The following is a 25,230-nucleotide window of genomic DNA, read 5'->3' on the forward strand; positions in this document are numbered from 1 at the left end:
ATAAAAAGGAAATGTGTTGAAAAAGGCTACAAAAGATGAGCTAAACTAGTCTAATTCAGTGTAGGAAGAACTTTAATATTTTTTGAGTACAGTAATTTGTATGAAACTGCAATCTCTTTACTACCATAATTGGTGAATGACTGCCTTTAATGCATCATTTAGAGCTTTTGTTCTTGGGCCCACTCTGTTTTTCCTCTTTGAATTAATGTGCACAGTCCACATAGTTTAGCACAGTGGAACAATGCATTTGCGTCCCATGGTGAAACAAATATTTGGCGATGGTGGTGGCAGCAAATTCCCATTGACCCAAGATGGATAAATGTTAAGACCAATGGATTAATACTTAGTATGAAGGTTACATAAATTTGATCATAGTTCTGTTTTGTTTTATCTATCTTCTTCACAGGCCTTTTTAGACATTCTTATTCAACAAACTATTTGTGGGGACCCCAGCAAAAGTAGTTTGAGGAGAGAAGGTTGTGCTGATTTTCATGAATCCTATTTCAATCATTCTAAATAAGCAAACTGATTCAGAAACATCCAATCTGATTTGATAGGTCCAGTCCACATCCTCATTTCGTTTCAGAAAGCTGATTCAGTTTGGAGATTTAATGAAATCACCACACAATTTCTAAACTGATGATTTATACAGCCCCAATAGATCTATACCTACAAATGTTTTTTTTTTAAAAATCTAATTCTGCTTACCAACACAGTCACTACACGAAGAACTACTCCCCGCATGTTATTTTCCAGCCTTCTGTCTGTTAGTGACCCATTGAGACCAGTGACAGGATTCCAGCAGCCCAGCTGAAAAACAGAAAAAAGAAAAAGAAAGGATGTGTCACATCAATGATCATAAAACCTGGTCAGTTGCTTCTATTTAGATAGTATGTACAGTACATGTGCATAAAAAAAAGTGTTTTTATTCCATCAATGAATTGAATTCAGTTTGGGCTTGCAGGATCTCTTTCCTGCATGGCTTACAAGCTAAGGAATGTACTCGCTCTGGAGTAGGGTTTACCCCTCACTCTTTCTGCCTTCAGGAAATGAGTTAGACTTTCTTCTTCAGCCAGACTTTTTGGATTTCACATAACTTCTTGCCTTTTAAAATTGCTTTGTATTTTGATTTGAGACTCTTATGGGTAGAAAGACAAGATGTACATTGAACCAATAAATAAATAATTTCTTTCATATCAGCCTCCTGCAGATCTTCTAACTGAAGATCTCTATATGTCTCAGAGTGATGCTTGCCTTAATCAGGTTTAGGAAACCCTGACTAACATGCTCACTTTTGCCCCTTCATTATTGGTTTTTACCTGCAATCTGAAGGGTTTTTACATTTTTTTGGCAGTCTTGGGATGGGGCCATATAGTAATCCAGGATTTGTTTCACTATGCCTTCCAGCAGCCCTTGTTAGCCTGGCAATTGGAGTGGGATGTTGGGAGCTGTAGTTCAATAACATCTGAAGGAACTTTCTGCTGACTGTCCTAGGGGAGGGAAGGGTTACTGGTTTGAGTTTAGCCATTAATTCTGTAATTTCCATCAATGGAGTCATTGATTCTCTCTGATATTTATTTAGACTTTATTAATCTTGTTTATGTAGCTGCTTTCTCCTTGCTAGTTTTACCTGCTGCACATTGTCTCCTTGGTTGGTTGGTTGGTTTAGTTTTATTTTGAATTTTTGGATTTCAAAGAAAGACAGGAAAATAGTTTAGGATCTTAAGCAGAAAATAGCATTTGCAGCATGGCTACTACTAGTAATATTACTATAATACATTTTGGATATAGAAGAAGCTTTCTGAAATAAGAACTGAGTACAGACTATAGATGTACTACACTAGTTACAGTGGTTGCAAATGACAAAGTTGTAATTCAGTGCATTTGACGCATGGGTATCTGCAGAGAGGACAAATGACATCCTAAGTATCATGACATTATCACACAAATGAACTGAATTAGAAAGATGAGTTATAAATCAAACAGATTTTCATGACGACATCATGATATAACTGATGGAAATTATATAATTCCTTGAGAAAGTTGCTGGTGTATGATGGAAGAACCAATAATCTGTAGCTAATGTGATGGGAGCCAGAATTGGCAACAACCTAAGATTTCTGACATTTCAAGAGCACAGGGTAGTTGTGAGGAAAATAGGAGGCAGGAGTATTAGGCATGTTAACTGCCATGAGTTGCATATATTAAAAAAAGATGGGATAAAATAAGTGTAACAATAATAGTAACACCACCACCAGCACCAGCATTGGCATTGACAAAACCTGCATCAATCAACCGCAAAAGGAAAGTTTATTTGGAACAGCTTCCATCCTGCAACAATACCTTTAGCACCATCAGACAACAACATCTGCCTATCCCAGGTTCTTGGGAAGGACTTGATAGGTGGATAAAAACACACAGTCTAAACATCTGGCTGACTGTGTGACCAACAACAACAACAATTATTATTATTAATGCTGTGGAGTCCTACTGGTTAATCTGATGTATCCTTTTTTTTTTTTTTTTTTAATGCCAGGGATGGGACACAACTGTTATGGATCCTGGTTGAGGGTGGCATAACTTTTTGTCCTTTCATGAGATTCTGAAGTAGCTACCATCTTCTTTTCCAGTGCAAATATATCTGCCTCCATCCTCAACTTTGCAGTTCTATGTTTTGGCAAAGTCCACGGGGATCTAGGAGAGGAGAAGGCCAGATGTACTGAGTGGAGAGACTCTGTAGCAGTCTTCCACTACTTATAGCCAGCTGTTGATCCTGCTGGTAGAAAAATATATTTAAAAGGAAAGTAATGAGTTTCTATTCAAAGTATTCATAGATAGGTTTTGTTTTTTCCTAAACTTTAATCACTACCATCTCCCAGATGAAAGAAAAGCTAGCCTTCTGCCTTAAAAAAAAAAAAGACATTAAAACTGAGTGTTAGGTTGAGCTCTAAAAGCACACTAAATTCATTCAGCACTCTGTTATTTTTAGTTACATAAAGGAACTAATTAGAATTTAGATGCAATAAGCACAGCCAAACATGTGGAAAGCCTGATTACCAGAGATACTGTACTGCTTTTGCCAAAAATAAAATCATGTAAGAATACAAGAATTGTTCTCTTTGGAGGTCAACACAAGCCGATTTTTAATTATGTTCATTAATCTGTATTTTTATATAATTAACTTTTTAGCCTACTCCCATTCTAAGGAAAGATGTGTGTGTGTGTGGGGGGGGGGGTTGTGGGGGAGGTGAAATGATACCACAGCCCTAAGATAACAAACATTTATCTGAATTTCTTTTCCCTGTTTAAAGGGTACTGTTTGCTTTCCAATGCCCTCATTTCATTTCCAGCTGTCTTTTGGCATTTACATGGTAGTCGAACGCATGACAAATGTGTACTTGCATGCAAAGCAAAACATAACATTGATTTTTCAGGACTGGAGCTGTTTACTGGAGATTCATTAGTATTGATCAAGTTTTATAAATTAGGGTTGAATGGTTCGTTCCAATACTCAGGGAACTACCTCAGGATTATTCTGGAAATATAAGGTGTTATAGTACATGTCTACCAAGAGTGAGTAGCATGTGGTTGATGGGATGAATGTAGCATTGTCCCCAGCCTTGGGTTTTTTTTTTTTTTTGGTAGCTTCAAAGGGCACAAAATCTCCCTTTCATAATCTTGCTTTCTAATACATTTTACTTTAAAAACAAAAAAACAAAACCACACCACACCATCTGGAGCTGTATGGTAAGGAAAAGGCAGTTTTTTAAAAAGTTGATTTCCAGATTGCTTTTATGGACTCACAAAGCTCTTTTAATCATTGTACTCAGTATTAGAACATATGGGATATATGTTCTTCATTGTGAAGGCCTTTTCTCATAGTCTGCTAAGCAGAAAAACCCCATGCTGTTCTTTTCAGTATATCTATATATCATTAGTCCCCTCCATGCACTGCAGAAATTCTTCATGTAAGATTGGAGAGCAAAACCACACACTGGATATATGCAATAGAGATGGAGATCTACAACGGGAAAATCAATATATGTGAAATTGTACCAACTAAGGGTCTATGAAAGCCTGTGTGGGTAGTGTATGGATACTTTCTGGCTACTAATAGTTGTTAGACTTTATATATAACTGACTACAGAATTCTCTTAGATGTTTACAATAAAAAGATAAAATATTAATACTAAGTTAAAATGAAGGATATTAAACATATTTCCTTCTGCATCTAAAACATGTTTGTTCTTTCCTATACAATCACTCTTTCTTTACATCTAAAACTGATTTGCTGTTTCACCCACAATAATCTTTTCATTTAAAAGAAATGCTTTTGGGAGGAGATTTTTATTAGGGCCTTAGCCCAGGATAGAAAGGGTTAAACCCTTCCCCACCTCACCCTGTTTCTGAGTTGCTGGACCATCGCTTTGACTACCACTTGCATAATTAAGACCAGTGCATATTAAATTGCTTTCACAACATTTGCTCACCCTTACTTGGAAAATGTAGTTATAGTGTTTTTGCTTCTCACGGTCAAAGAATTCCTTCTGTAAACTTTATACTAGATAGGGAATTCAAAGGCTAACTGTGGTTTGGAGATAAATTTTTCAAAGTATGGAATTCATTTTTATACTTGTAACAGTACCACTGTGGTCCAAATGGGAGGTGAAAGTTGACATTCCCAAAGCATAACCTCCTTTTATAAAAACAAAACAGAGGTTAAAAAAAACCCAAATAGTTCAGTAGGAAATCAGAAGCATTAGATGCATTTTGTCATGCTTTGTTTTATAAAGATTCAAATAAGGTAACAGAAGAAAAGATATGAAAGGTGTGGACTATTCAGACTTATAAGACACCATGCTGATTTGTTCAAGTCATGCAAGCTTCTTTGATATTTCTCAAGGAATGCACAAATAGGCTGGTGTGGGTCTTCCGGGCTGTGTGGCCATGTTCTGGAAGTTTTGTTTCCTAACGTTTCGCCAGCACCTGTGACTGGCATCTTCAGAGTGCAGGAGCACAGACAGGAGCAGTTCTCTCTGTGCCCAGAGAGCACAGAGCTGGGCACAGAGAGAACTGCTCCTGTCTGTGCTCCTGCACTCTGAAGATGCCGGTCACAGGTGCTGGTGAAACGTTAGGAAACAAAACTTCCAGAACATGGCCACACAGCCCGGAAGACCCACACCAGCCATCGTATGCCAGCCGTGAAAGCCTTCGACAATACAATGCACAAATAATTTAATCCAGCTGTGGGCATTGGCCAAATGAATAGTGGTGAGGAAGATGGTGTGGTCCAAGTATAATCCAACAGAAAAATATTGTGTGTACAAATATTGTGTGTTCCTGCAGTTGAAATACATACATATATATGTATGTACATGTGTGTGTGTTTGTGTGTACACACACACATACATAATGTGTGTAGAAGCAGAAATGGAAGTGAGCAACCTTCAGCTTTGCAAAAATGTAATTCTTAGTAGTTCCATTTGTTCCTAAGCAAATTCATTGGTAGGACTGGGATGATAAGCAATTGGAGAAGTCCTTCAGAATTAAAATGAACTTGTAACTGGTTTGCATATGACTCAAAAGACATGAAAAATATTTCTGGTGGAGACATGTTGCCGTTATAGCTAATAATGGATTTATGAACCACCAGCCTATATATGGCAACTCCTTACATTGCTATAATATTTCAATTGAATGAAATATGATCTATTATGGATATTGCTATATTGGGGATGATGGTCCCACATCTTTGGTTTACAGCTGTTAGGTCGCCTTCCACTAGCCTTGAAATCAAATATATATATTTCATGTTTCTTAACCATAAGAGATCTTTTAGAGTTTTGAGCAACAATCCCAAGAATGCTTATGAGAGATGAAGTCTCAAATTAGTGGAATACCTATCCAAATCAATAGGGTTGGCACTGCATGGTATGGACTTGGAAGAGTGCAGTTTGCAGTGAAGATGAGCTACACCAAGATGTACAACTAATTTACATCTTCCCACAGGAAAAGGAACAAGTCCCAAATTATTAGCCTTCCAAGCTTCCTTCCTGTTATCATAGCATCTGATCCTAAGGCATTAAGGAACTCATCTATTCTATAGCAATATGATCTTCTGTGAGATGAAATAACCATCTTAAAATGAAGAATGACCCTGATAATATGGGGCAGCTGGCTCACCTGTGTATAGTCTGAATGCTGCAAATCATTGGCTATTGCCAGCCAAATTGCCTAATACCAGTGAGACATGTTTCTTCAAGAAAATGTAGATTTATGGATTGGGTTTTTCTCCCCCTTCATTTTAATCTTGATGCCTCCTGGCTGGTCCATGATAAATGAGGTAGCTCCTTCAATGGCAGAGAGTAGGGGCAAGAATCATGATATGAAAAAGGATGGGGGTACAGATAGAAATGAGTGACATTTTTCTCTTGGTTCTGAGTTTGCAAAATGTTGTTAAAATTCCCAGAGAGTATCAGTATATAGAATAGAATAGAATAGAATAGAATAGAATAGAATAGAATAGAATAGAATAGAATAGAATAGAATAGAATACTTTGTTGTCATTTCACTATACACTACACACCGTGCTTAATAAAATGAAATTCATCGCAATTGACTCACAATTTCGATCAGACACTAAATACAATTTAAAATACTATACAATGTACATTTTTACCATCTGGCAGCAGATTACAGTCTGCATTTCTATAAAAACAAAACAAAACAAAACAGAAAACATTTAGCGAGCATTCAAAAGTCTAATAGCCCGGGAAACAAAACTGTTACTCAATCTGGCTGTCCTACATCGAATACAGTGGAACCTCTTCCCAGAGGGTAACAAAGAAAACAGGCCATGATGAGGATGGGAGGCATCACTGATGATCTTTTGAGCTCTAGACAGGCAGCACGCATATGCTAGATCTTGGATGGGAGTCAAGGAGATCCCATTTATCTTTTCTGCTGCCCTTACTACCCTCTGCACAGACTTTCTATCCAAGGCACTACAGCCCCCAAACCAGATAGAAATACAATTTGTAAGTATGCTCTCTATGGTGCCTCTATAGAAAGTAAGGAGAATGCGGGATGGAAGATGTACTTTCTTCATCCGGCACAGAAAATACAATTGTTGCTGTGCTCATTTTACCAGGAATGCGGTGTTGAGGGACCAGGTCAGACTGTTTGTTAGCTGCACCCCTAGAAATCTAACACTGCTGACTGACTCCACAGCTATGTCATTTAAGAAAAATGGAGTGTGACTACACCGGTTCTTCCTAAAATCTATAATAATCTCCTTTGTTTTTTCTACATTTAGAACCAGGCTGTTTTTATAGCACTGCTCCACCAAGCCCTTCACCTCCTCCCAATAAGCCCACTCATTGTCATCCCTGATAAGACCCACCACCATTGTATCATCCGCATATTTCGCAATGGAATTGGGGGTAAACCTAGCACAACAGTCATGGGTCATCAGGGTAAACAACAATGGGCTCAGAACAGAGCCCTGTGGGGAGCCAATGCTCAGAGAGATAGAGCTAGAGATATTATTTCCTGCTCCCACACCTGAGACCTCTCAGTAAGGAAGTCAAGTAACCAATTACACACAGGAGTACTGAAGCCAAGAGAACCCAATTTGTCCACCAAATGCTGGGGAACAATTGTATTGAATGCTGAGCCGAAATCTACAAATAGTAATCGCACATAACTCTTCTTCTCCGCAAGATGTACCAGACTTGTGTGAAGAACAGAGGAGATTGCATCCTCCACAGAGCGATTCTGCTGAAAAGCAAACTGAAGTGGATCAAACAAAGGACGGAGTCTGGAAACAATGTAGTCCTTCATCAGCCTCTCAAGACATTTCATCACAATGGGAGTAAGTGCTATCAGGCAATAATCATTTAGACCCATAATCGTAGATTTTTTAGGTACAGGTATAATAGTCGGAGTCTTAAAGCCTACCGGGACCATGGCTTGCTGCAAAGACATATTAATTATATCTGTAAAAACACCACCCAGCTGCTCAGCACAGTCCCTCGGTACCCACCCTGGAATATTATCTGGGCCCATTGCTTTCTGAATATTAATTTTTCTCAGGGTTCTCCAAACATCAGCTATATCAAAGGTAGGTGCCAGCTCGTCAGGCTATGATACAGCCTTCCTCACAGGAATATTGTTAAGTGCTTCAAACCTACCAAAGAACCTATTTAATTCATTAAGAAAATCTATATTCTCCTCACATGATGTCAGGGTAGCCTTATAATCTGTGTAATAGTCTGGATACCCTGCCACATACGCCTGGTATTTGTAGGGTCATGAAAAAGTTTCTGAACTTTCTGACCATAAGCCTGCTTTGCTGTTCTTATAGCCTGGTTCAGATCCGCTCTGGCTATTCTAAGAGCACCCATATCACCAGACTTAAAAGAGGCATTTCTCACTTTTAGCTTCACATGTACTTAACTGTATATGATTCCGTTAATAGAATCATGGCTTTGAAACAAAACACAGTGTTTGCCTCAAATGTTTTAGTGACTTTTCTTTCCTTTTTTTCTTCCCTACACAATTTTCAAGACTCGTTTATTCTATTTTATGCTTTTTAAATCCTTCTTAATAGCCATATAAATTAGAATGTACTGTATGCTGTTGGTGAATAGTTGCACTCTTGTTCAGAATTCTCCATCAGAAATCCTCAGGCAACCTGATGTCCTTCAGATATATCTTGAACCAGAGTTGTGACAGTCTCTTACCATTGGCCAGGCTGGGTAGGACTGATGGGAGTCAGATATTCAGTTTCCCTAACTACTGCTGTGAGATCTGACTTACCCAGCTTTCAGCATTTTCACTTTGCTTTGCAATAGGAATTGCATACAGCCAGTCTCACTAATAAATGTTTTTAATCATAGTCATTTAAATATGTGGTTTGTGAGCTTTTCACTTTGAAGAATAACTTTCTACATCTACTTGTCAGCCAAAGCTCTCTTTAGACACTACTTTTTTATGCCAGCTGGCTCCACTCACAATCTCAAAATCCTTCAATTCATGTCCAACAGAATTTATTGGATCCACTGAAGCCAAGGGGTGGAGCCAACTGTCATGGTGACAATGAAAGAGGCCAGCCAATGGTCCCCAGCTTCACTAAATAAAGATGATGAAGATAATTTCTGAAGAATTCTTTAGCATTGGCATAGGCTTCTGAAGATAAAATAATGTTCTAATAACTCTGTACCTATGGGACATTCTGTCAGTACAAGTTGGATCTAATGTTATGCCTAAAATGAGAGTGCATTCCCAAACATTCCTAACTGATCTTTTCTGCTTAGCAGTGCAGAGCAAGGCACTGGGTGATATTCTAGGTCTCATCCTTGAATCCATTATCTAGTCATGCTTCACCACAACATTTAAGGCTAGAGATAAAAGTGACAATTACTAGTGATGGGCAAGTTAGCTAGCCTACACTTTCTGATAATTTTGAGGAACACTTATAAGATTTCTTGAAGCCCAGCTTATCAACTCCCTATAGCCCAGGAACTCAAGTGGGAGTTCCCCCCCCACAGGAATTGTTCTTAGGAACACTTTAACTTTCACTTCACACTTTTGTATTAATTCATTAACTGTTTCAGTGTGCAAGGAATGAAGTTTGTTCCCAGGCTCACGAGAAGTACTATGTTAAACATGTTTTAGCTGCGGCCACCTCCTATGATCTTGAAGAGAGCAGCAAAATATCCCTTGACTCAGAAAGTGGGAAGGCAAAGGCTGGAAATCATACATGTGTGTGCATGCACGCACGGACACACACACACACACACACACACACACACACAGAGGCTTGACTGCTGTGAACTGCACTAGGCAGATCTTCTGTTGTATATGGTTTCATTCTTTCTGCAAAGGTCACTAATCTAGCTATGTGAGCCTTCTGCAAAGTAAGCCAAGGATATAAAGTTCAGAACCTGGAGAGCCTGGGCTTATGATCATGTCAGTTGTTAAGTCCAACATAATAGATTGTGGAAAGAATGGAAGGGACAGGAAGAGTAAGCTTTGTTTGGCTTACAGAGACAAGCAACTTAAGGCAATCATTTTGAAGCCATTACAGGTTTCATTCTGAATGCAGAAATGATGCTGGTTCCCATTACACTTATATACTTGTCAGAACAACCTACCTTCTGTAATAATTTAAATAGCAGGTAACATATGATAAGCATCACAAAAGTTTTATTAAAACCAATAATAGAGAATTCTGGTATAGGGAAAAATGGTAAGTCATTTATTTAAAGGATGAGATGGAACAGTAACATTCCTGTCAGCTTCCAGAATAGCTAAAACAGTGCAATCTATTTTTATTATGAAGAAAAATCACTGCAGTAATGATACCAAAGCTCCTCACAAACATAAGCTAACAGTTTATTGCAGAAATTAAATTATAGTTGCAATATAACTTTCTCTTCTAAAGAAAAGAAAATACATTCTTTGGGACATAATATTCTCTAATCAGATCAAGATCAGTATTTTGATTTCACTGAATTTATATTAAGGTGAAGTTAATTAATTAATTTTTTAAAATTAATATAGTTTTTTCCAGGGCATTTATATCACTTGGGCAAGTCTTGAAATTTTTAAATTAAAACAATCCCATTAAAAAAGTCTGGAGGGAGATACTGCCCTTTCACAAATAGCTGTCATAGGGAACATAACCTATGTAATGTTACAAAACAGCAAGTTACCAGAGTAGTAGCTGCCATACCTTCTAGCTATGCTTCCTACAGGAATCAATTTTCTGGCAGGTGAGTACACCTTCTTCCCCTAACTCATGGCATACCAACTTCCCTTGCACATGCACTTACACATGTGTGTGTATGCACACATGCGCGCACACACACACACACATGAAATCAGATAGGGCATGGAGAAGATCAAGTGAAGGATGATGTTGTTGACAAGGAATGAAGTATTCCACAATCTGATGTGATCAATGAGAATACTCTCCCTCTTCCTCTTATCCACCATGCTACCTATGTAATACATCTTACAAAGCACAAGGAAGGAGTTATTTGGTATCCTGGGTATCCTAGATCCAAGCAGTTTAGATCCACAGTCACCAACATTTCAACCCCCCCTCCAAAACAAATACCCAAAGAGTAGCACCTGAGAAATCATTGCAATATTCGCAAGCACTTCCTACTGTTCCTACTGACAATAGATGGGAGTCCATTTTCTGGACTTCTGTAGTGGTATGTGGGAAAGACCTTGGGAGATAGAGCCTAGAGACGCTACCGAGGGAAAGGTCAGATAAGAGATAGCATAGCCCGCAGCCTGATAATGGGCAAGAGGCTCAGAAGAGATCGTCCCTAATTTCTTGGGGTGTAAAGGAGATGGGGAGAGATTTGTACTTTCAGACTTGCAAGATTCTGTTAATGTAGCCTTACAATAAAGTAGAATTAGCTCATCTGGTTGTGTTTCCTATCTGATCTACCTGGTAAGGTTGACAACTTCTATATACACAGAAATAAAATAGACTGCAATAATTCAAAATTGATATAACCATTTTCCCCCTGAAATACATCACAATTAATTTTTCAGATAATTAAAATGTATTCTTAGGTTCAGTTTTTGACTGAATTAGTCCAAATTCAGGATTCAACTCAAGCTGATTCAAAACTGAATGGATCTTGATGGAAAGAGCATCTTTTGTGCTTTCTTCCATCGTGTAACCTTCTAAACAGATCTTCAACAGTGGCCTAAAAGATGCAACATTTGATGCTCATGAATTCTTAGGAGAAAGAGTGTTCCAGAGTGTGGGTATCACCATAGACAGAGTGTCCGTACAAAGAACTATGGAATTTCATCAAGCACGTCTCAAGATAGATAACCAATAGCAGCTCCAGATATGAACATTCCTTAACCAAACCGATCTTTGATAGGACCTTCTCTGTAGTTTCTGAGGAAGCAGAAAGCAGATGTTTTAATCTATATCAGCTAGATGAGAGCCACAATTTTAATTTCCTGAACACCACTGTCCCAGGAAATAGTCAGAAATTAAATAGGCAATTGGGCACCTGTCCCTCAGACATATTCAAAAGAAATCCAAGGCAGGTGCAGGGTTATTTTCAATCCAATGTTGGAATCCTAACATCTATCTAAGAGGATGGGCAGACGGATATGCCCTTTACCCCAAGGGCTAGTGATGTTGTCAGCCTTACCAGTGATACCCCTGAAGGGATTGATACTGGAATCATTATTCTTTTTTTGGGAGAGGGGAAGAAGTAATTAAATGGGGTATACAACTTATCAGAAGGTTCCTGCACCCATTTTACTTCTATTATCTAAAAATTATGCCATTGGTATTCGGTGTTTTCTCACTGAATTTCAGTGCAAAAATCTTGGAAAGTTCATAGTGGCAAGAATGGGTTCAGGGCTGCTTGTGACCCATGGACTATGGGTTGCCTAACCTAAGCAAAAGAGATATAAGAGTGTCCTTAGCTTAATAATGATTTCAGTGATTACTTGTCCTCTCCCAACTTCTCTTTCAAGAAATGAACATTTCTGAAAAGAGTAATTTTCTGCAAATACTCTGCAACAAAATATCTCACAATGAAGGGAAGAATAATGCATTGGAATCTCATTATATGGTATAGTGCATATCCATTATATAAAGCATAAACAAAAGCAATTAGCCTACTGGCATTAGTCCTGATTTAAATACTTTTTCTCAAGACACTTTCATTAGCTGAGTTGACAGAAACTATCTATTATTCATTTTACCTGCATTTAATTGCAGTTTTAATATGCGATGTTATATCCTAGTTGTGGGGAAAAAAAAAAAAGAAATATCTTGCTTGGCGCAAATGAGCACTGCTTTAATATGGTTAAATTACTCTACAGTTATTGAAGATCAGCCCAATATAGTTGGATCCTACAGCAATGCATTCATCTTTCTCATTCATTTTCTGATCACATCGCCATTAAGCATTTATCATAAAAAAATAAACATAATGCAGGACTGGTGTTTCATAAAGCAGTTAAGAGCCACCAACAGGATATTTTTGCATGTCTCTGTAAAATATTGTAATTTAGCACAGAGTAGATGAATCATTCTATTCCTCTGAATATTTAAGTTTTTTTCTGTTTTCCTGCCAAAGTCAAATCCCCACTATTTCTACATCAGTGTTTGATTAAAAAAAGATCCAAACACTCAAAAAATTTAACTGTGCATTTAAATGTTGAATTGATACTTTCCAAAAAGTACACACACAAATCTAGAGACAAATATAACCCTAACAATACACATGTTAGATATATTTTTCTTAAAATGTATACCGTTTCATGTCATAAACATGACAATATCTTTTATTATATAATAGTCTACAATTATTAATAAATAAGTGAGAGCTAGTTTGGTGTAGGCATCAGATTAGAAACCAGGAGACCGTGAGTTCTAGTCCCGCCTTAGGCACAAAGCCAGCTGGGTGACCTTGGGCCAGTCACTCTCTCAGCCCTAGGAAGAAGGCAAGGGCAAACCACTTCTGAAAAACCTTGCCAAGAAAATTGCAAGGACTAATCCAGGGAGTCATCAGAGTCAACACTGATTCAAAGGCACATCCAAATACACGCATATAATAAATAACTGCATAAGGAGCCTCTTTCACAAAATTCAAAGAAATACATAATTTGAAGAATAACTGTCCTTCAATCCACATATTCATGAGGTTGAACTAGAGCACCTTCATTTACCTATTTAATATTTATTCATTGCACGTTTATCCTACATTCTGTCTGCAAGCTCAAGGTGCTTTATGTGATGGTGTTTCCTAATGTTATCCCCAGAGAGCTCTGTGGATGAGGGGAAACCTGAGCCTGACTACCCACACCTGTAGAGGAAAGAGGGAATGGCCTTGAGGGGCAGGAGGAAGAGCTGCTACCAAGGCAATGGTCAGATAAAAGGGACCTGAGTCTGGGGCAAGAATATAACATGAATAAATGTAACAGATAAGCCCCTCTCTAGTTCACAGGAAGATAAAGGAAGGGAAGAGGAAGCACAATGGCCTTCACCGAATCTAGTGCAGGAGGGCCCATGCAAATTGGTGCAGCCAAGAGATCCCTCCCCTCTCCCAAGGAGAGAAACAAAGAAGAAGGGATCTGGGCCTGTGCTTTTACCATGGAGCTCTCAGACATATAGCCAGGTCATCCACAACAAAATTTCAAGTCTCTATCACAGCAACAAGAGGTAGAACCTGTACATCTATGCAGCATGTAGCAAGTAAGTGCCCAACTTGCTTCAAAGCAATGATGTCTGGAAACTTTGCAGGCTCCTCTCCCAGGAAGAGGGGGTCTCAGACAGCCAACAGTAGCCAAGCATACTTTCTTGTTACTCTTTGTTTAGATTCAGTCCAGAGTAGAACTCTCTGCTCTTTTGGACTCAGGGGCCACTAATCTCATAGATGTAGGCACAGTACAAAGATTAAGGTTGCCAACCCAGACTCTTGAAAGATTGATGATGGTAGAGACAATAGATGGACAGCCACTGAGAGTGGGACAAGTTTTGGGGGCACAGACCTATTGCAGCTGACAATCCAAGATAACACAGAACTCATACCATGTTACATAACTTGCAAATGCCCATTGTCTTGAGAATCAAATGGCTGCAGTTACATAATCCAGACGTAGGTTGGACACGAGGGACATTCACATTTCCATCATCTAAATGCAGGAAACACCAATTCAAGCACTGTACATTCCCCCTCCCAACTCAATATACCACAATGAAATAACTACCCTGCCAGAGAAATACTCCGACTTTGCAGATGTATTTGGGGAGGGAGAGGCTACTGTGTTGCTTCTCCATTGAGGGTGTGATTGCAGCATCAATTTGAAACCAGGAGCCCAGATTCCAGCAAAGAAGACAATATCCCATGTCTACTTGTGAGTTAGCCATCCTGAAAGAATATTTGGATGTCAGCATTAAAAAAAAATAAAATTCACCTTTCCAAATCCCTAGCATTAGCACCAATATTTTTTGTCCTTAAAAAGGATGGTGAGGTGGAGGGCCGGGTGGGGATGGGAGTGGGGATCAGAAAGGTGGAAAAGGTGACTATTAGAGACTGCTATCCTCTATTCCTTATTTTGGATCTCCTGGGCTGTCTGCAAAAGGCACACGTTTTCACAAAATTAGACTTAAGAAGCACTTACAATTGAATAAGAATGAAGGAAGAACATGAATACTTGACCTAGCCTGATCTACCCTGAAGGGCTGACGTCAGCCCCAAGTCCAACTTTATGCAGCCAAACTATATTTACTTTGTTTCAAGATTGGAATTTGCTTCAAGAAGCAGGATGAACTCCACAAGCATCCCCCAACCAAAGATCCAATCTTGCAGGATTCTTTTTCTCTGAACAGCCACTTCAAGAAAGCTGAGAAGCAGAACATGAAAGGAGAAGCTTTTGCCATTAGTTTTGTCTCCTCTGTGGAGATGCCACATAGCAGTCTTACAAAAAGTCAGCATGGGCAAAAGGAATGACCTCAAACATTAGGAAATAGATTAAAAAAAAAATTACAAGTATGGAGAGTTTGGCATTTCTCTTCTTTTTCTTTTCCACAAAGGTTAAATTCTGGAAAGCATTTACGACTCCCTAAGTGTTTTTAAAGTAGTTCTGAAGAACTCATTTCCCTATTTTCCTTTAAACTGATCTCATAACCATAAACCGGATTATACTGCTGAAGTCTGTATAAATTATAAAGTTGCTTTGTTGCATTTTCCCCTGTAGAGGGATAGAATTAGTAAGGCTGCTGAACACAACAGTTGGACTTTGGCTTTTAATTCTTTTTAGCATTCATACTACAGGCAGCTTCAGAGATAAAACATTGTTTTGTTCTCTAGAGAAGACTACACAATATAAGTATTCCTGGAACTTTCAACCTTACTGAAGATAATATTTAATGTCTGCCCTTTTGGGTTTTATTAAAAGACTGATGATTAACTGTATGATTGGCAGCTACCAGCTAACTGTAACTGCAATATTTAAATTGAAATAATTCCACAAAAGCCAGCAATAGGGTTCTTGTTGGCAGTATAGATCAACATTTAATTGTTGTGAGAAAAAAACTGGAGAAGCGCTATGCATACCATTTTGAGCACCTGAAGGTAGTGGAATACAAGCCTAAAAAGAAGCAAATGCAAGCCAGTTTTATTCAGCCAATGAATAAATGTTGCGTCCTGTCCAAGAATGGTCAAAGATGTTTGCCAGGGTACAGAATAGCTGACAGCCCTTCTTTCCTTAGTACATACCACCTTTTACATTGCCATCACACGATTTTCATCATGGTGCACACAGATGGCCTCCTTCTGAATATCAGAATGGCCCTGAAAGGAAGCGTCACTGAAAACCTCTTGACTATGGACTCAGAAGAACAGGCTTTGCTATTGTAACATCTAAGCCAGGAACCCTCTATGTGGAGCTGCTTTTGAAGATGATCCGGAAGCTAACAGCTGGTACAAACCGCAGTGGCTAGACCTCGGTTGGAACAGCCCCATCAGGCTAGAATCAAGGCCCTTTTCAAATTGCTGCACTGACTGCCAGCAGGTTTCCAGGGCCAATTCAAAGTTCTGGTTGTACCCTTTAAGGCCTTTGCTGCAGCACTAGGATATATCAGCCAACATCTTGCCAGAAATGAATCTGCCTACCCAGTCTGGTCATTGAGAGAGGGCCTGTTGAGGTTCCTCTCTCATGAGGTAAATGAAGGTATGGTACAGGCAACAGGCTTTCTTAATGGTGGCAATACTCTCTCTATGGAACACTTTCCCCCTAGAGCAGTGTTCCTCAAACTTGGCCACTTTAAGATGTGTGTACTTCAACTCCCAGAATTCCCCAGCCAGCAGTAGAGGTATAGTCAGCCCAAAGCACCAAGTGGTGCTTTGCCCACAAGCTTAAGCTCTATCATTCCAGTATGCCTTTATTTGACCATTTGATAGTATTTTTAACTGTCCTTATTGGATTTTATATTTTTGCTTTTGGCTGTTTTGTACTCTTTCCAGAGTCCATTACAGCTGGGGAAGGCAATAAATTTTGGTAAATAAATAAATAAGCAAGCAAGCCTTTCTCAGAGAGGCAGTCAGAAGCTTCTATGTTTACTTCATGTTTGGGAGAGGCAAGCCCAAGGCCCTGGTCCATATGTTACAATAAATAAACAGCACAAGGAAGTACCAGGGTTTCTTTATCCATTTCCTCTGGCAGAAGGTACCAAGAGGAAGCACCATCACACTACCATGATGAGTATGGTCATTATGTAGAAATTGTGTGATGTCTAAAGTCATTATGACCAGACTGTGAGAGCTGATGGTATACATCAACATTCTTGAATCTTACTGGGCAGCAACAGTATTGCAGAGCAACTCAACTGGAAGGAATCTTTATCTTTACAGTTTTGTAGCTCAGAGCCAATTTTGGCACAGTGCTTTTTCCTTTAGAAGGGAATACACAAAAAGGAATACCTTCTTTCAAAGAAGAAACACAGATGAAGCAGAATTCTGTCTTTCTTTTCCAGTTCTTGTTCACATGTATGAGCAAGATTTATGTATTCTGTATACTTTATGTATTCTATATACTTTAAAATGGCATTCCGTGTATTCCAAATATATTCCTCATTGGAGAAATACACCTAAAGAATTGAAATTTGTTTTCAATTTTCTGTTTATCCATCTGTTTGGACCCTTGCAACAAAAGGTTCAAAGAAAATATAAGAAATTCACACCTTTTCACTTTTATATGAATAGAAATCCAATTTCTGGATACAAACAATAATTTTCTCTTTTGATGTGTGTTAATATTTATTGATTGTAGCATATAAAAATACAGCAAATTTCACAGGATAAGTTGGATACATAATTTTTTTAATGGACAGGTTAACTATATTTTGTTCACTTGGACTTTTCAAGAAGTGAGGTTACCATAGTAACAGGAAAATGTTCAGTTCTTTGATTTCTAACAACAAAATATAAGAGCGTGAAAGAGTAACAGACAAAGGTCCTTGTAGAATAACTTCCGCTTGGCATGGATCTTTTGCAAGCCACATGCAAGTCCTTAGGATACACGTTTGTAACAACCTTGTTGTAGCTAAGCAGATCTGAGTACTTTTAGAGCTTTGTGGTTTCCGAATGTAAGAACCACAGTGTCCAATAATCTATATAACTCATAGGATGATCATTTGGAATCTATCTGTATATTTAGTATATGAAGTGAGGATGCACTTTACACTTCTGTAATATTACTGGTTCAAAAGCAAAATACATCACTGTCCTTTCATGTCACATTGGCTTTAGAGCAATTACAAACACAACAATTACTAGGCTGCAGGGATGCGAAAGGAATGTATTATCAATTTTTCACTTCACAAAACTACCTGCAAACTGGAGTGCAATTGCCCTTTGACAGTCATACTTTTCTGAACATTACAATGCAGTTCTCTTAACATAAAAAGCATAGACATTTGCATACATTAAGGAAAATTGTGAATGAAAGCAATTTGCTTGCAAAAATGTGCATGTTAGGAAAATGTACATATTTGGAGCTCTGTATCCTTGCATAATTCCCTACTAGTTCAAAAACACTTCTCCGGCATACTGCAGATAATTCTCTCCCCATTTTTCTCACCTTAAAATTACTATCAGGAACATTTTCATTTTTTAAGGCTACAACTGATCTGGTATTTTTAAACTCAATGTGATTTGAAATGCATAGTCCTGCAGGCAGACATACATAGGCTGAGTTAAAAGATTGCAATAATCAATGGTTTATTACCCACAATTGCCTGAGTTAACACATCATAAACCATAGTAACTTTTAAGCCACAATGACTGGGGTCAAACAACATATTGGACCCCCAATTAGAGTGATCCTGCACCAGAGAATCACACATTTTGTGTTCTCTTTCTCTCATCAGTTTTCCAGCCTCCAGTGTGCCTTCATTTTCTCTAATTGCTAAACCATGAGCAGTATACCAGCTTCTAGTCCACTGCGGTCTAATTTCTCTTCCGTTCTCCCACTCCTCTTCTCTGAGCAGACTTTTATAATTTACTTATGATTTTGTAATTACATCACTTTTTCTTGGATGAACTCAGGCATTTTGCTAAATGAAAGTTCCTACCATTACCAGTGCTGCACCCCATATATACACTAAGTTCTTTCCACTGGCAAGAATGAATAATGTGCCAAAAGTTGGTTCCAATTAGATTGCAACCCTGTTCATCAAGGGACAAGGCAAAATTGAAGCAGAGCTACCTTTGCTGACATGGAGCCCAAAATTAAAACAGAACCCTTCTGGAGAGTTATTACCTTAATTATCCAATGGCTTGTTCATCTTTTAAAGACTCTATGTGCATTTGAAGCCTGTGAGACTTTACATTTTCCACTCTCCATTGTATTCTTAAGAAATGACTAAATGAGCACCTGACCACACACACTGTAGTGTGGTAACCATGGTGACTGTGCAATATTGTGTGGTCATTTGATCACTTCCTAAGACAACACTGAGGATGGCTGGGTGACTTTGGGCTGGTCACTCCCTCTCAGCCCAACTCACCTCACAGGGTGGTTGTTGTGGGGAAAAATAGGAGACAGGAGTATTAGGTATGTTTGCTGCTTTGAGTTTCATATATATATATATATATATATATATATATATACACACACACACACACACACACACACACACACATACACATATATACACACACACACACACACACATAAAAAAGGTGGGATTAAAAAAAATAGAAATGCCATGGTCTACTGGGGTGAATCCAGAGAATGAGAAAAGAATTGGTGGCAGTAGAAGTCTGTCTATCCGAAGTCTCAGGCTTGGGAGGGGTGGAAGCAATTCTTCCACTTCCGAGCCTGCAACTAGTCACCTGACCTTGAGAACTCTTCTTAGTGCCCAAGCCGATGAGAACAAAATTACTTCAGTGTGGCAAAGCAAGTGCAGAATAGTGGAAAAGTACAAGGCTTCAAGTCTGGGCCCTTTGAGGCCAACAGGTTAACTGGAGTCAGGAATTTCTCAAGGGTAGAGCATGTTCCTTAAGAATGAATGAGTTCCAGTTGTGCTTTGGATGGAATGTTTTACTGCATAAGGCAGACAATTGCTGAGAGGACTAGAAGAACCCCCTTCCAGTCTTTCATTTTCTAGTTGGCATCCTTCTTGGACTGCAGAAAAGTAAGCTTCCTGTGATTATAGAGACATGTATCCCAAGTGAACACTGTAACACTGTATGAACAATAACAACTAAGAAGTCATCATCTTAGATGACTACAGTGAAGAATTAGATTGTATTATTGTAATGCTTTCAGATGAATGCACCGACTTTACCAGGAGAATGATTACATTCTAACCTGATCTTGTACCAGCTCGTTGCATGCTATCATCAAGCAAACTGTGTGGATAATATGGTAGCTGAAAGAGAACAACAAGAATAATATTCTGTACAAATGATTTTCTGTGCCAATTATCTTGAGAAAATAGGGGTGGTTCTTTCATTTTCATAATGCAATTCATTTTCTTGTTCATCTTTTTATGAACTCTTTTAAATCCTATAGGCTATGGTTCAACTGGTGGCACACTAAAGGTTAGTTTCACCTTTGTGCCATATTCTTTGAATCTACCCAGGAAAATAATTTGTTTCTTAAAATATATGCACTTGAAAGCCACATGCTGATAACCAAGTGATAAGAAAGAACTTTTAATTTCTCTAGAAGGTTGAAAGATCCAATTTACCATGAGGCATTAAAAAGAACTGTGCTGATAAATTAATCACCCTTTTCCCATGACCATTCAAGGATGAACCAAACTCAGGTACAGGTGGTAAGAGCTTAAGTAAATTGTGAGATGATTCTTTCCGCAATAATGCTCAGCATTTTATTGTGTTGAGAGCTGTTCATGGCCCCTTAGAAGTTTACAACAAGTTTACAACAAGAGCTAATATTCATCTTATGAATTGAGCAGACAGCATATGAGATTGGAAACACTGCCTGTGAAGTGTTTAAAAGGAGTGGGATTTTTATGGTTTTTATGTCAGCCTTTACATATCCTTTTGTGCTCAAAGGTATATTTGTTTTAAGGTTGAAGCAATAATCAGTAATCTTATTGACTGAGCTGAGCTGTGTAACACTTAAAAGCTTTATGATTTCGGAACAATTTAGACAATGTTAATTGCAGAATGCATTTTTAATATCTGAGTGATAGGTATATCAATGGATTCGCATGTTCTAAACCATGGTTTGTTTAAATTTTATTTTTTAAATAAACAGGATCAGGCAACATGCTAAGCTATAAATAATGGTTTATAAGCTATAACAGATGCACACTGGTCACATGTTAAACCAAAGCAAAACAAGCTTAACATCATGTGTGAACCCTATGATAACACCAACTAGGGAGGAACCCACACAACTGACACATGTTCACTTCTAAAAACTCTTTCCTCCCCTTCCAGAGTCTCGATAAAAATCCACTCCCCAAAATGTTATTTGCATCTAGAAGAATGTTGCTTTTGGTTTTGGAATCAATAGCACTTTCCCTGTCTAGCTCTACCCATTTCAATATATGGAATTATCTTTGGAAGAGAGTATGAAGCAAAGCTTCAGCTCTCACTCTACTTACCTTGTTCATCACTTGATCTACTCTGTAGCTGCCCATTTTAAAACGAAAGTGCTATTAAATGAATCTTTTCAACATTATCAGCAAAGCCAAGATAAAAAAGGAAGTCTTGCTTCATAATCATTGGGATTATTTCAGATTTCTTTTTTTACAAAAGCTCTACAGTAAACTGAGAAATACTATTTTCATAACAAAGATGAAGGACCAAAACGGAGAAGCTACATTATTTATTTCTACCTCCTTTCTGCATGTGTAGTCCTCACTTATATTCTGCACCACCAGAAGGATAATATCTTTGAAGTTAAACTTTGTCCACTGGAACTATAATCAAGGAAATCACTCCTATAGGATTACAGCAGCAACCCTGTTTCCAGATATGAACATTTTCACGAGGAAGTTGGGTATTCCAAGCTGTTGTGATAACTACGGCTGTGGAGGCAAGAAACACTTAATGCTTGCATTTGCTGTGGATTTTATGCTTCCATCCTCCACTGAGAAGAATTAATTGAACATTTGCACTTGCACATTCTTTTCAAAATATAAAGAAAGACAGTTGGATAATTATATGAAGAGATACACAAAACTAGTAGACAGGGCAGATGGACTCCTATTAATAGTGGTTGTTAATTGACTTGTAGAGTTAATATGAGAACAGATTTTCTCCCAATAGTTTGTACACAGAGAACTTGAATTTCAATTCCCACTCTTATAAATGAGAGCTGTGCATTTAATTTCATTTGTACCATATTAAGAAGCTGATAATATAAACATGGTGAACATAAATCCTTATTGCTTTTGAAATACAGTCATACCTGTATGGTATTAAATATTCTAAATCCTTGATTTAATGGACTAGTAGGAGAAAGAGGTATCTGTTAGAGCTGAATATCCATTAAATCATTAATGGGATTTTACATAAGCGTGAAGTGTACATAATGTACATAAAATGTACTGACTAAACTCAGTTTGGATTGAAGCCTGAATGCAGGTTTTGTAATTACAAGCAGTCTATTGAATCAATTTCTGCAAAATCTAGGGTTTACTGTAATTACATATACAATATATCTCACAGACTAATTTTAGTTCAGTACAAATACTTACATTCCTGTGATAAAGTAATCAAGAAAATAAAGATTTATTTTATAGGGTCAATGGTTTTGTGGTTGATATGCACAGAAGGTATAACAGGGCACCTCAGCCATGATTTTGTACTAAACCACGATTTTTTAAATGATGCTTTGTTGAATAAGGCACATTGTTTGGGGAAAATATCTGCTCAGTTAAATGAAAATACACTTCAAAGTACATTAACCACTGAATGGGGCAAGCCTACCCAAATGTCACTCTGTTGTTTTGCATTTCTAATTGTGGTTTAAATCTTTTATAGTTGCCCTTGATTAGCCTTCTTCGACTTGGGGCACTTCAGATATATTGGACCAAAATTGTCAGAGTACCCAGCTGTTGGTCATGCTAGATAGAAATTCCAGGAATTGTAATTTCTATACATCTGGGGAGGTACAAGGATAGGGAAAGCTGTCCTTGATAATAAAATGTCCTACATGTAATTAGGAGCCAGAAGGAATATTTTAAAATTCCTTTTTATGGCTAGTTCTAACTTGTCAAGGCTCCAAAATGTCCTCCTGTGAAAGATTATGATATAACTTTGCATGTTATATCTCTGATCTGTCTTTCAAGATATCATTATAAAATATTTTTTAAAAAATAATTCATCATAATGAATTTTCTGGAAGACTTCTGTGTGATATTCAAAGATGATGAATCCCATTTTTTGGTGAAATGTGCTTCCCAAATACATGCACACTTGTAGCAATATATTCAGGAAGCCTGTAGAAGCCTGCAGTATTTTATGCATGGCTCAGTGGCACAGCACATATTATTACATACGAAGAATTCCAATATTTCTATCACCATCTCCCGAAGAATCATGTGAACCCAGTATTTTAAAATCATGGTCTGTTGAATAAGCCATAGCATCTGCTTCATACATAAGGCTAAGCTACAGTAGCTGGATTCAAAGGCAAGAAGAAACTCATGGTGTTATGCAGTTTTTACTCAACTATGAAGGCACCTGTAAGGGTATATATCAACAGCCCATGTTGTTTGCTATGATCATGGTCTTTACTTCCCTTTAAATTTGGATGGTGACCTTGATAAGCAGTTCCCTGCTTCCCTCACTCTCTTCTTTCAACTTCAGCAATAGATTCTTAATCTTCCTCACTTGTAGTGAATGAAAGTGAGGAAGATTAACATCAACATATCTGACGCTGTTGATATTTCTCCCAGCAATTAGATTGATTATTTATATATTGGATTTCTATACTACCATACTGCATTAGTTCAGCATTTCTTATGATGCTGTATATTCTTCAGGTAGGATAAATAAATCAGTAAAGACTTTTGCAGATGTCTGGGTGTTGGTTTTGGAAGATCCTTTAAAGGGAACTGAAACATTAATGGGAAAACTGAAAGAATTTGGCACATTAGCAGGTTTTAAGATCAACAAGCAGAAGATGAAGATGTTAACAAAAACATGAAAACAGAGGATCAAACAGAATTGATGAATAAAATGGGTTTTAAGATTGAGAAGAAAGTAAAACATCTAGGTATCACCATGACAAATATGAATTGTATGTTAAAACATGGAATGAAGTTTAAAAAAGACGTGTTAAGATGGGAAAATCTACAACTGTCATTGTTGGGGAGAATTTCTGTTATAAAAATGAATGCCTTGCCTAGAATGATGTTTTTGTTTCAGACAGTGCCTGTTTTGACAACTGATGCACCATTTAAATAGTGGCAAAAGGATATATCCAACTTTGGCAGAGGAAAAAACCATGAATTAAATATAAGGTGTCACAAGATGCAAAAGAAAGAGGAGGATTGGGTTTACCTGATTTGAAATTGTATTTTGTAGCTTGCTGTTTGGTTTGAATGAAAGAGTGGGTGCTGTTGAGAAATAGAAATCTTTTGGAGTTAGAAGAACATGACCTGAGATTTGGGTGGCATGGATATTTGTGGTACGATAAAATCAGGGTTAATGTGGATTTTAAAAATCATTATGTTAGACATGCCATATTGAGAATATGGAATAGATACAAACCCAGGTTGTGTCCAAAAATACCTTGTGGTTCTCAGTACAAGCATTTTATAGATAAAAAATAATAGGCAAACACAAATGGCTAACTTATTGTGAGGTACTAGAATTTTATCAAGGAAATAGAAAACAAAATCAAGAGAACAACTAGTGGCAGAGGGATATAATTGCCAAAGGTTTTTGTATTTATCAGAAAGATTTAAAGGAGATAAAACAGTTTATGGTATTGAATATTGTAAGTCTGATTTTGAATTGTGTACAAATGATGAACATGTAGTAACTAAAATGTATACACTTTTATTGAAATTTGAAACAGAAGAACAAGTGAAAGAATATGTGATGAAGTGGGCTATATGTTTTGGTTATAAGATACAGTTTGAACAATGAGAAAATATATGGTTGAAAGGATTGAAATTTACATCATATTATAATCTTAAAGATAATTTTTATAAAATGATGTATCATTGGTATACGACAC

The 25,230-nt window shown here is 37.7% G+C and overlaps 1 protein-coding gene across 1 annotated transcript in view; it reads right to left on the reverse strand.

Annotated features, from left to right (window-relative positions):
• Positions 1-25,230, reverse strand: part of GRID2 (glutamate ionotropic receptor delta type subunit 2) — a 490,302-nt gene that overhangs the window by 215,327 nt on the left and 249,745 nt on the right. Inside the window, exon 8 of the mRNA XM_088133270.1 lies at positions 709-810. Coding sequence (XP_087989396.1) covers positions 709-810 — 102 coding nt within the window. The remainder of the gene's footprint in view (positions 1-708; positions 811-25,230) is intronic.

The sequence above is a fragment of the Python bivittatus genome, unplaced genomic scaffold (genome assembly GCF_059951505.1).
Source record: "Python bivittatus isolate LINGU-HERP-01145 unplaced genomic scaffold, Pbiv_v1 ctg000070_np1212, whole genome shotgun sequence".
Lineage (NCBI taxonomy): Eukaryota > Metazoa > Chordata > Lepidosauria > Squamata > Pythonidae > Python > Python bivittatus.